We start from the raw sequence: 13,093 nt of genomic DNA on the forward strand, positions 1-13,093 counted from the left end.
ATGTACCTTCCACACTCCCCCATTTTTGAACAGAATGTCTGTTGATGTTTACCTGTTCCTGTTTTACCACTGGGAGCTGAATTATACGTGGGACAGATAACTTATCTTTTTGGCTTCCAGGTCTCCAAATTAGGAATTTCTGTACCTCATCTCTATGTGGACTTGATATAGATCATGAGCTACTAGATTTTGAGCCTGATACAATAGTGGGATGAGACTGTGGGGAACAAGTTGAATATATTTTGCTTGTAGGAGGAATGTGAATTGTGACTGGGGAGAGGACTTCAGTAGATTGTTTTCAAAGATGGCCAGAACAATCCCCCTGACCCCCATGTCCACCTGAAATGTGATTTTGCTGCTCATCTCATGGGGAAGTGGAGTCCACTTCTCCTCCCCCTTAACTTGGGCTGGCCCTGTGGCTTGCTTGACCAAAAGAATGCTGTGGAGGTAGGTAACACTATGTGACTTCCAAGCTTAGACGCTAAGTAGCTTTGCAGTTCCCATTTTTTTATCCTCTTGGTAGGCAGACACCATGAAAAACATTGTGATGATCTTCCCAGACACAAAGAGAGAGAGGGCCAGCCAGTCCCCAGATGTTCCAGCCATCCTTGCTAAGGGACCAGACATGTGAATGAAGTCATCTTGAATCTTTCAGACCCAGAGAGGCCACCCGCTTGGACCTGACATGGATAAGAGACAAGTACCTGATGAGCCCCATTCTGATTGCAGAACTCTGAGAAAATAAATGGCTGTGTTTTTTTAAGCCACTAATTTTGGAGGGTGCTTTGTACATAGCAATAAATTATTAGAGTATGACTTGATCTGTCAGTTACTCCAAACTAGTCAACGTGGCTGGATATAATTGTGAGATCATGCAGAAGAATGAAAGCAGCAAAGCATCCAATGAATAAAGCACTGGAAATAACTGAACAGCCCTCAGTGCTAGTTCTGGCTCCCTCTTGACCTGCTGTGTGAATTTAGGCAAGCCACTTAATATCTGTGAACTTCCTTTACGGAACAGGGATAATGATCTCTATCTCAGGGGACTGTTTTGAGGACTGCATCAAATGACCAAGAAAAAAGCATGCTTGAAAACTATTGAGAATTATTCAAGAAGAATGAACTCTTCTATTATAACTTGTAAGTGTGCTTCTATAGAGGTAGCTCCGGCACTAGCTTGCCCACTTAAAATAACAGCTCTTCTGTTTACTCTCTTCCCATTGATAGATTTCTGTTAACCAGCTTCTCTTTAAGGAAAGAGTCCAAGTAGTTTAACATTTCCTAAATGAAAAATAGTGCAGAAAGGCACCGAATATTATTAAAGAAATGGCAAGATGAATATTAAAACAGGCATTTTGTGTCTGTAAATGTGATTTCTAGTTTATTTTAACAGCTATACTAAAACCCCATGGTACAGTTAATAGTATTATATGCGTCCCGTCAATAATAAGAACATATCCTCTAACACAATTTCTAATTTACAAGCTTATGACAAGTTCAAGCTGCTGAGAAATTGGACTTGAAAGTATGTCTTAGAATGATAGAAGACCACTATTAACACTATCATAATTGTATACCAACTGCATCAAATTTGACATTTCAGTTTAATACAGTTTGCTGAGAGAGCATACCATTTTATGGCTGCCTAGTGAAATCAAATCCAACCCAGACGTTTTCACTTTTCTAATATAATTCACTGCAAGGTTTTAAAGCTGCCATCTCTTTTCTTCCTTTTTTCAAAAGATTGATGCCCTGGCATTCGTTGATTCCACAAGAGCTCATAATGGGTCAATGAGTCAGTGGTGAGCACCTCCATTAACTGTATTAATTTACACTATGTCACCTTAATGACATTTTGTCACAGCTCCCTTTTCTGACATCTACATAGCTATTCAAAAGTAATACAACAACTTTGGAAGGCATTAAGGAAAATTAGTATAAGAACTTCAGTAAGTTGAATGTCATTGTTACCAAGACTATGCTGGAGGAGAGAAATTAAAAAAATAAACTAAAAACGAACTGGTCTGACTTAACTCGGGAGACCTCTCTCCTGAGAGATCACCAAGTCTTCTCTGCCCAGCTTGTACTCATTACCACAGGAAGAGACCGACAGTAACAAAGACAAGACAGAATAAAACCACCTACTCGGTCCTAGTTCTCCCTTATATGAGACCTTACCTAAGTCAGGAGATATTGCAGATGTACTTTTCTTCAGAAATATAAAAACATTTCTTTAAAGTGATATATAAAATGTTTTAACAGCTTAGTGATAAGAAGTCAAGAGTTTAGGCTTTAAAACTGTATTACTCTTGGTAACACATTCTTCCCTGCTAAATCAGGTATTACTGTAGAGGGAAAAATACCGTACATGTTAATCAATACATTTAAACATGAATTTAGAAAATCTCAAGCATACGACCATCATTATTACCAAAAAACTTCTCTCTAACATTCCCTCAATGAGGACCCCCGAATTTTGATGTTATAAAGGGAAAGAGTGATACATTTGGACACACACACACACACACACACACATACACAAAACCACAAAAATATAATTGAGATATAGCAAAGGTGAAAGACTGAGAAACCATAATTGCAATGCAACTTTCTGCAGTCAATTTCAGATCTTTCTCAAATCAATAGAAAAAAGACATATGACCCAACTGAAGAATGGGCAAAAGATATGAGCAAGTTTACAGCTCAATAATTATATGAAAAATGCTCAACTTCACTCATAATTAATGAAGTGCAAGCCAAAACAAAGCTGACTCCATTTTTCACTCACCAGATTAGCACAAGTTACACTGTTTATTATAAGAGTGATGGTCGGGGCAGGGGGCATGGGGAGGGTGGCATCCTCACATGATGCTGTGAAGGGAGTGAATGATCATCTTTGGGAATGAAGGTTTGGCAGTATCTTTCAAAATTAAAGATGTATATAGCCTTTGAGCCACCAGTCCCATTAACAGGAATTATCTTCACATATACACACAAAGTTCATCAAGATATCTGTGCAAGGATTTACGGCAGCCTGTGTTTAACAATAACGATCAGAGAGAAAGACAAACTATCCATCGATAGAAGATTGCGTGTATAAATTATTGTATATGTAGGCAATGTGCAGGCTTCAAAAAGAAGGGGTCTACGTGGAAAGGTACTCAAAGTATATTATCATAGAATATAAAAGGTTCAGGGTGGTGGTGGGAGAGAACTGAAAACGAGAGCAATCCACGCAGTGTCAGGCTGAGGAAGTGAGTGTCTCATGAACTAATTAAGTTCGGGGGTTGGAGGACGGTATCTGTTTGTATTAAGCACAGCTACCTGGGATAAAAAACTTAAAATGGGGCTTCCCTGGTGGCGCAGTGGTTGGGGGTCCGCCTGCCGATGCGGGGTACACGGGTTCGTGCCCCGGTCTGGGAGGATCCCGCATGCCGCGGAGCGGCTGGGCCCGTGGGCCGTGGCCGGTGGGCCTGCGCGTCCGGAGCCTGTGCTCCGCAGCGGGAGAGGCCGCAACGGTGAGAGGCCCGCGTACAGCAAAAAAAAAAAAAAAAAAAAAACTTAAAATGTCCTGAATTAGTGATAGCCACATTGGTCCTTGTCCTTGACGATGTGCCCCCAGGAGCCAAAGGAACACAAAGGGTAACAAAATATAAATGTTTCTGAAAAGTTTCAGAACAGAAAAACTGCTGGGAGAATTCTGGGAAAAGCCTGAATTCGGCTTTATGGGCACTGGTCCTCAGAGACTGACATGTAACTAGGGGAGATACCTGGTGATCGGAAGCATCAATAAAGCTCTCAGGATAGAAGGTAAAGCCTAAAACGCTACATCAGTTAGGATGACTGGCTCATGTGTGTGGACTTGTGAGGGTGAACCTTTGAATTAAGTTGAAAAACCGAGTTTCTGCTTTGTGATGATGTCAAGAATGAACAGGCATTTTCATCTGAAAGAGTTTGATATAATATGGATACTGAATTGAGATATAAATAATCTTATATATGATAGGAAATCTTAAAATATAGATAAGAATATTTAATTCATATATAAAATATTTACTGAATGCCTTTTAAAGACACTGTGCTAATTCTAGAAGCCTATGGACTCCCCATTTTATGTCCAAAGTGTTATTAAGTAAGAAATGGACTCCCTTCTTGATTTCATTGGTTGTAAATCAGTTTAAATGGTGGTTTATGGATCTTTTAAAGTGGAATTTCTCAGTGAAATTATAAGTCTGTTCGGAGAAATATATGGGCCTTAAGAGTTTAATATAGCAAGAATGCATGTTACATTATCTTACTTCCAAATGTGAATACGTTGTATGTATAAATTATATGCAAACTTTGACGGCAACGAATAAGACACACAGATACGCTACACATTACTTGGATTCATTCCCTTTGCTTTCTGCTTTGAAAAAAAACTAAATAAAAGTTGTATTCATCCAGTTTCTTACAGTTCAGTAACACTGTAATTGTCTTTTAAAAATATTTGCAATAGATAAGCATAAATACGTAAATGACAATTTTGACTTTAATTCACTGTCTTTTGTTGGATTAAGACACTAAATGGAATGATACTATACTATTTGTATATTCAACAGCATGAGTGGCAGTGATGGGAAAAGTTTGAAGAAAAGAGGATTAAAATAAGAAACACATATACCTATGTAATAACCTGATCATATAGTCTTATTATCAGGAAAAAATGAGAAAAATGAGAGAGCAACTATATTTTAATGTTTTGAATACAACCATTTTTTAAAAAACAAAAGCCCATATAAATGAAAACCAAATCTTTTTATTTAGTACCAGCGGTAAAATGACTCCGCTCTCTGGCTGTTCCTGGATATTGTGCGTGTGCTGGTTTAAGCTAATGTGTATTGTTGCATAGCTTCCCCAGGCACAGCCAAGTGAAAGCTAAGGCTGTACAGAAAAGCCCCCATTTTAAATGGCTCTTGTCATTAATGCTTTATTAATTGCCCCAGGCTATGTAAACCCAAAGCTGGGCAAGCTATAACAATATGACACATTAAGGTCAAATCCAATTCCTGCTGTGTTTTATGGAATGGGCCAAATATTGAGTTAACAGCAGGAAAGGCAATTTCTTTCCAGCTCCTGATTGTTCGATCTAAATTAGATAGGAATTTTTTGAAATAACAAAAACACTTTAACTGAATAATATAAAAGAATCCTAATCGTTTTCTGTGGTGCTCAAAATTATTTCCTTTAGTTTCCTCTTAGGTTAGATATGCCACATAATTTTAAAATATGATGGAATAAAGCTGTGGAGTAAAATATCTTATATACCCACTTAAAAAAATACACAAATCAAAACTTCAACATACTTTGAAATTAATATCAACAAATAAAAGGGCCTACCTTTACATCAGAAGTATCTCTCTGACTCGTTCTCCAAGACCTTGCAACGGACGAGAAGGTTCGATTAGGATGGTCAAATTTTCCATCATTTGCATTGAGGAAGAAGGTTGTGAAAGGTTCCTAAAGGAAAAAAAAGTGAAGAATTTGACCCTTCTGAACACAACTGTCCTCTTCCTTTGTAAAATACTTTGTTTTTTGAAACCCTTCTGAGGGGGAAATGGTGCAGGATCCTGGAAGGACACCCACACCCAGGAGTCAGGAGGCGCTGGTCTGAGCCAGTCTGGACCACTGAGTCACCTGTCACTCTTCAACCTCGGCAGGTCATTTTGCTTCTTGGCCTTCAGTCTTCTGATTTATAAAAGGATAGAGTTCTAGTGCTCTGGGATTTTATGATGACTGATTTTGCATAACCGTCAATATATAACTCAGATCTTCTTTCTCATTACTAAGGCCACACATAGTAACATTCATAAGAAAGTCTCTCCGACACTGTTCCCCACAGTGTGAAATTAGGTAGGGAAGAACCATCTTAGGCTACCTGTGAAAGTCTCCTAAAGTTACCATATTATGGTCTGATGATCTTTTTAAAATGCAAATCCTTGATTAAAATACTTCCATAGCTCTTCAGAGCTCCTGGGAAAAGTCTAAACTACTTGATTTGTCTTAAGAGAACCTGAGTGATCTGGAACCTGCTTAACTCTTACCTCTCGCTATCCCCATCTTCACATGTTAAGGTCTTGCCACACTGGTCTCACTTCTCGTCCCTTGTGTGTGCGGTTTCCTCTGCCTGGTATAAACTTATCCCTCTACCTCACCATCCTAACTTGGCTAAGTTCTTATCCTTTAAGTCTAAGCCAAGACGTCATTTTCTCCCGAAAGGCTTTCCTTGATTTGCCAAGTTCTCCAGTGTGTTTAAATAGCAACAGATATTTTCTCAAAACACATCCCTGAAGCATTTGTCACATTGTTTTGTAACTGATTTTTAACTTGTCTATCTTCCCCACTACACGAATAGGTTCCATATCTATCATATGCACTGTTTTGTCTCCAACACTTAGAAGAACTCCTGGTACACCCAAGTTGCTCAATGTATAATCTGTTGAAGGAAAGAATGAAATGAAGTTAACACAAATCAGACTAGATAAACTCTAGTCCTTCTATTCAATAGTATTCTGTAACTATTACCTTATCAAAGCTTGGTGTCTGTCATCAAGAATATGTTCCCATAGCAGGAAACCTAGGAATAACTTTATCACAAGGTCCTAATGTATTTAATTTTAATGCTTTTTCTATAGTTTTTATGATAGGAGAGAGGCATTATTTCTGATGTCATTAAACTTGCTTCCAAATTTAAAAGGATTAAATAACATTCATTCTTACTAAGGATTTCTTAGGAAATTTCAACTATAACAAAGATGAGTATATAGTTACTTTCCTATGGTTCAATCCTTTTCTCTTAAGACTAGGATAAATGACATGTGACTCCTAGGTTCAATAATGCTAAGAACTATTTCCTAAATATTTTTTTTTCTTTAATATATGATTTCTGTTCATTCTTTTATATCCATAAAACATTACTTTGTTTCTTTAAACTCCTCTTTTTGCCACTAGTCATAAGGTCCAGTTGTCAGGCAACAGCTATAAATATTCATATTCCTCAGCATGTTCCTGAAATTTAGTGTGGCTAGATGACATCAATTTTATGTTTATAATGTATCACCAAGTCTCATGTTTAGTACTGAATGACAGAAATCTATCGTGAAAGAGATAAGATGAAGAATGATATAACACTATATAGGTAAGTAGGGTATTACTGATTTACCTGAAAATCAAATATGCATCCAGTAAGTCCATATTGCTGTATAAGATTTTAAGCGACTTGAGAGACAAATAGATGTCACCAAAATTAAGTTAGGAAAAAAAAATTTAACTCCCTATTAAACTGAAGGTAGTCAAGGCCGTATATCTTATCACTAAATTAAAGCAGGGATATAAAATTCTAGAAGTAGCAACAGTAAATCGAATGAAATATGACAGATCTAAGTTTGAGTCTTGGTGGAACCATTTACTTCTCTTAGGCACCTTACTTAACCCCACCCACGTAAGTAGCGGTGTGAAGTAACTGTATCTCAGTTCTTTCATCTATGTTAGTTGGGAATGACAATACCTTGTGGGTAATTAAGATTAAATAATATTGAGAAAGTTTGAAGTATCTCAGCTGACACAGAGTGATGAAGATGACTACCAGCTTCATGCACTGTGTCTAGTACTCACTGCTGGGCTCCACCCTGACTGCCAGTTCCCTAGACACTGACCAGACTCTCAGTTCCTTAGGCCTAATTCATCCCTCTATTCTTAGAACCAAGCAAGTGCTTGGTTCATAATTAGTGTTTAATTAATGTTTTTCAAACTCATCTAAACATACAAGGTACTGTTGGGAGAAGGGGGTGGGGTATGGCTGGATAAGAGTAAGATGTAGTTTTTCTTGTCAGTTCTTAACTACTAGTTTGACCATAAAGTTGCATCTTCAGAATCCACTTCTTCATTATGCTAGGATGCTGATGTAAGGCATTTATATTTTTCTTTGTAGGTAGTAGGCAGAGAATAATTTAGAGGGATCAGACTTGTCTTCATGATTTTTAACCTACTAAATACATGTGAGTGAAGACCCGTTTATACATGTAAAGTCTTACTTCTTATCATCAACCACTAAAAGCTGATCTCTACCCCAGCCTAAATTATAAAATCCTTCCTTAGTTTTCAACCCTTAACGAAGGCATGCCAAGAATAGTGCAGATGGGCACAGTGAAAATAAATCTGAAATTGAAGAATTATTATCTCTGGTCGTGAAGTTTATGAGTCTGGTGGCACCTAAAAGTGGAGAATATTGAAGAATTCCACATTTCACTGTCCTACGTAGCCTTTATAAAGATCTGATTAACAACTGTTTGAGGGTCACATACTATTCTACTGACATTTATTCTCATTATTCCTGAAGGCCTCCAGTTGCTACAGTGGTAGAGTACTAACAGAAATGGATAACCTATTTGTTTATAAGTGGGAACTGATCTTCAAGCTCTGATTACTGTGGAGATTACCTTTTACCATGTGTTTCTCTATTACCTTCAAGGCACAGTACAAGGGCTTTCTTTTTCAATTGACTCATGCCTGACTAACACAGAGGATCAAGAGCTGTATTAAGTTTAAGAAACTTCTGTATTTATTCACCTGACACATGTTGATCAAACCATGTTCTATATGTATATCACCATATTAGATATTTTATCATTCTACTAGAAAAGCTTTTGGCTTGGGAGATAAGACGGACAAATAAATAAATGTTAAACAGAAATTAAAATACTTGGGCTTTAAAAACTTCAGCTTTAAAAAAAAGAAAACAAAACTTCAGGTTTGGTCCGCTAATACAATATAAATGGCTGATGGCAGACTTCCTTCTCCTGATTACATCTACCCCAACCTTCCAACCCTTTCTCAGGGCTAGAACATCAAACTAACCTGTCCTGCATGGGAAGTACCTGTCCTGCTGAATTCTGTCATAACCTTTAATCCCTGCAAGGACACTAACAACCTGTCCTGCCTTCCAATGATCACAGACAATTCACCCTTCCTGGGCAATAGAACTCTGTGCCTCTGCCCCTCTTCTCTTTAGACAACTCCTTTATTCTTTTGTCTTATATGACTTTGCTCAGTCATCTCATAAGGATCTTTTCTTACATCCCCCTCCCCTTTTAGTTTTCTTCTTTTCCTTCTCTTCATTTCATTTGAAACAAACCCCATCCCTGGGGTAATAGTCAGTGCTTGTGACATAACTCTATCAAAGAAAAGATGTATACTTTGAAGTTACATAAAGCATAATAAAGACCAAAGGGAAGGGAACTGAAGTTACTGAGCACCTTTCTGTGTTTGGAACTGTATTATCTCAGTTAACTAACGGAATTCTCACTATGGTCCTTCAACTAGATGTAATCGCATTCTAGGAAATGGAGGAACCATTATTTCTACTGTACTTTGGCTAACTTCACAAGTTTATTTTCTCCCATCGCTTTCAAAAGAAACCAGAAATATCTTTTAGAATCTTCAGAAACTTATGCGCCTACCATACACCAGTCTCTTCGTTAAGAATCCCTCATCTTCCTCTAAGTATATATGCATTGTCTGTAAGTATCAAGAGAAACACAATGACAATATTTTATTCAGTAGCATTATCTTTTGGTACTTGCATAAGTGTTTCTACTATTTTATCACTACAAATATATACTGTTAAAGATATATTACGGTTTAAACAGGCTCTTGGGTAGGCTTTCAAAGCAACCCATAATTTATAAAGTAAATCCCAAATTCTAAACAACTGATTTATAAATTAACTTTTGTTGTACAACCTATTTAACTTCCTAAGAATTATAATTAAATGTTTGACAAGTGAGTTTTGAATAGGTAGGTTGAATATACTGAATTTGGAAGGTGAATTCCAAAGTAATTCAGAATTACTTCTGTGTATATGCTATATATTCAAGGTAAGATTTAAAGTAAAAACATTCCAAGTAAAATGTGTCCTATTATACTAGTTAATATCTGAACAAACTCCAAAATTCTATAATAGTTTATTCTATAATAGTTTATTCATCATTTGTCCAACAGCAGCTAGCAAAGAAACAGCTTTTTCAGAATCTTGTAGTTTAGACAAGTGACTTCACTGGTAGTGTGTCTAAAATAATAGTTTTAATTAAAAGTAATGAGGTAGGGACTTCCCTGGTGGTGCAGTGGTTAAGAATCCACCTGCCAATGCAGGGGACATGGGTTTGAGCCCTGGGCAGGGAAGATCCCACATGCCGCAGAGCAACTAAGCCTGTGCGCCATAACTACTGAGCCTGCACTCTAGAGCCCGCAAGCCACAACTACTGAGCCCACGCACCGCAACTGCTGAAGCCTGCACGCCTAGAGCCCGTGCTCCACAACAAGAGAAGCCACCGCCATGAGAAGCTCACACACCGCTACAAAGAGTAGCCCCCGCTCGCCGCAACTAGACAAGACCCACGTGCAGCAACGAAGACCCAACGCAGCCAAAAATAAATAAATAAATAAAAAATATATATATATATAATAAAAAAATAATGAGGTATGTAGTTAATTAGCATTTTAAAGCAATTATTATCATTGTCATACTAAACATATTGACTGAAACTAATGAGTTTAATGATTGGGTCTAAAAGGCTTGAAAGGTAAAGGGCAGATACTTATTTTAATCTGTATTTTGTTTTTATGAACAAGTTCTTAGTGACACAAATTTTAATGCATTTTCTACTTCATAAACTCCTTGGGATTGGAGTGAGGGAATCACAATTCCCTGGGCCATTAGGTTAAACACTTAGTAAACTATTAGACCGTGATACTTCTATTTATAACAGCACAACTTAAGATGTGTTGGCTAAATGAGTCCCCATAAAAGCAATCTTATAGATCTCTTTTGCCAATGCAGTAGCCACAGGCCACATGTGACTACTGAGTACTTAAAATATGGCTAGTTCAAGCTGAATGTGCTATAAATATAAAATACATTCTGGATTTCAAAGAATACCAAAACAATGTAAAATATCTCATTAATAATTTTTATATTGGTTACATGTTGAAACTATAACATTTTGGATATACTGGGCTAACAAATGTATTTATTAAATTAATCTCACCTGTTTCTTTTTACTCTTAAATATGGCCACTAGAAAATTTAAATTACATACATAAGTGGCTTACATTACGTTTCTACCATGCAGCACAACTATAGACAATACTAAAAGGGCATGTGTAGCATAAATAGGGATAGCATGTCTGCCGTACCCTTGCAGAGATTCAAATTTGTATTCCATTTCACTGGAATAAGAAATCAATTTAGGGATGAATTATGATTTATTATTTGATAAAATGTTTAGTTTATCAGGGATAGAAGAGTGTTAAATCAGGCTGGTGATAATAAGTATTTTTATGAACTCACACTTAAATTCTTATAAATCTGACTTCAAACTAATTTGATTATACAACAGCCATTGAATACCATTTTATATATTTCAAAATACAATTATATATATATATGTATAATATACTCATATAATTCTCAAAACAACCCACTTGATAATGTTTTTTTTAATCCCAAAAATACCCAAGAAAAGTGTCTTACTCCTCCCATGGTGGAGGTTCACTATAGTAATGTTTGTTTCTTGCTTTTCGTTTTCTTGTTTGCTTATTTGTGAGCCCATATAGAATATGAACATATTTTACGTCCACTGTAAAGGACATCAACTGTTTGAGATCTTGACTGGTAAATTTTTGTGTTTCTGTATTTAGTTTTGACTTGTGGCTGAAACTGCAGGATAGAAGCTACAAAGTTCTCTCTATATACATGTGTCTGTAATTCAGAAAAGCCTTTACTTCTTGCATGAGTGTGAAGTATTTTCTTACATCCGGAGAGTATTAATAAATTATTACAACCCATAAACTAAAGGTGTGCTGATTGGTTTATAGTGGTAAACATGCAGTTATATAAATCTAATATCTCCCCCAAATTAACAGAAAATAAAGAAATAGAACTTCTTATACTCAAAAAGTGTTAGAGTTAAAAAATATTTCTTAAGAAACTGCTAGTTCAGAAACATTTTTATAAAAGGATACAAGTTCACATAGTTAAGGTGAATTTTTCAACAAATTAGACTAACAATTTTGGTCTAAAAAAGAAAGTTTTGTGTCTTTTCCTTTAGTTTATAATTACACAGTGTATTTTTAAAATAAGATTTGAGTTTGTTTTCTTACAGAATAGTTAATCTAAACTTCTTTATTTCTTATGCTGGTTTAGGATTATGAAAAATATAAAATATGTGTTCAGTTAAACTGAATCCTAATTCTGACAAACTTTTTTTTTTGATAACAGTAATTATTTGTAGTATATCATCTATCAGTGATTTACAAGTTACTTAAAACATACGCATACTATATATTTATAATAAGTTCAGTTTCTCCCCATCATGGAGAGAATGCTTGAGGAAGACCTCCAAACCAAATTGTCATTCAGGCAGTGGGAAAAAATACCTTTGAAAATAGGAGATGCATTCCTGTGTATGCAACAGAATGGTCTGAAGTATGTTTTGGTAAGAGGAGAAAACTTTATTGATTGCATTGACTTAGAGGTTTGACTTAGCATTCTGCAATACTCCCCAGTCACTTATAGTTTTTAAAAAGTCAGACCATCTGACTCCAGTAATTGGTCTTAACTAGACTAGATTGGAGAAGGCAAGACTAAAGGCACAGAGATTTGCTAAGAGCTTTTGCAATGATCTAGATGAGAAATAACGGGAACCTGAACTAAGAAGTGCTGGACTCGATAGAGAAAAGGAGATAGACTGCAGTTGGTAGAACTTATCAGATGTGATGTCAGATTGGATGTAAGCGTTGATAAAATAGAGAAAATATCTAGATTGGGTAACTGGGTGCAAGATCATGCCGATTGTTTAGATAAGAAATCAGTAGGCACCCCGGCAGGTTTATGAGGGAGATGAGTTCATTTTCGGAAATGGTATTTATGGTATTGTGAGGTGTTCAGGTAGAAAAATCCAGTAGTATACAGAAATAAGTAAATATATTTATATATTAGAAATATAGGTCAGGAGTCCAAGAGAAATGTCTACAATGAAGACAGAGCTGGAAGTCA

The 13,093-nt window shown here is 36.4% G+C and overlaps 1 protein-coding gene across 7 annotated transcripts in view; it reads right to left on the reverse strand.

Annotated features, from left to right (window-relative positions):
• The window catches only part of NBEA (neurobeachin), a 630,249-nt gene that overhangs the window by 69,846 nt on the left and 547,310 nt on the right, over positions 1-13,093 (reverse strand). For all 7 annotated transcript variants that reach the window (XM_067713386.1, XM_067713385.1, XM_067713382.1 and 4 more), the window contains one exon: positions 5,380-5,499. In XM_067713386.1, the coding sequence (XP_067569487.1) occupies positions 5,380-5,499 (120 nt within the window). The remainder of the gene's footprint in view (positions 1-5,379; positions 5,500-13,093) is intronic.

The sequence above is a fragment of the Pseudorca crassidens genome, chromosome 18 (assembly GCF_039906515.1).
Source record: "Pseudorca crassidens isolate mPseCra1 chromosome 18, mPseCra1.hap1, whole genome shotgun sequence".
Classification (NCBI taxonomy): domain Eukaryota; kingdom Metazoa; phylum Chordata; class Mammalia; order Artiodactyla; family Delphinidae; genus Pseudorca; species Pseudorca crassidens.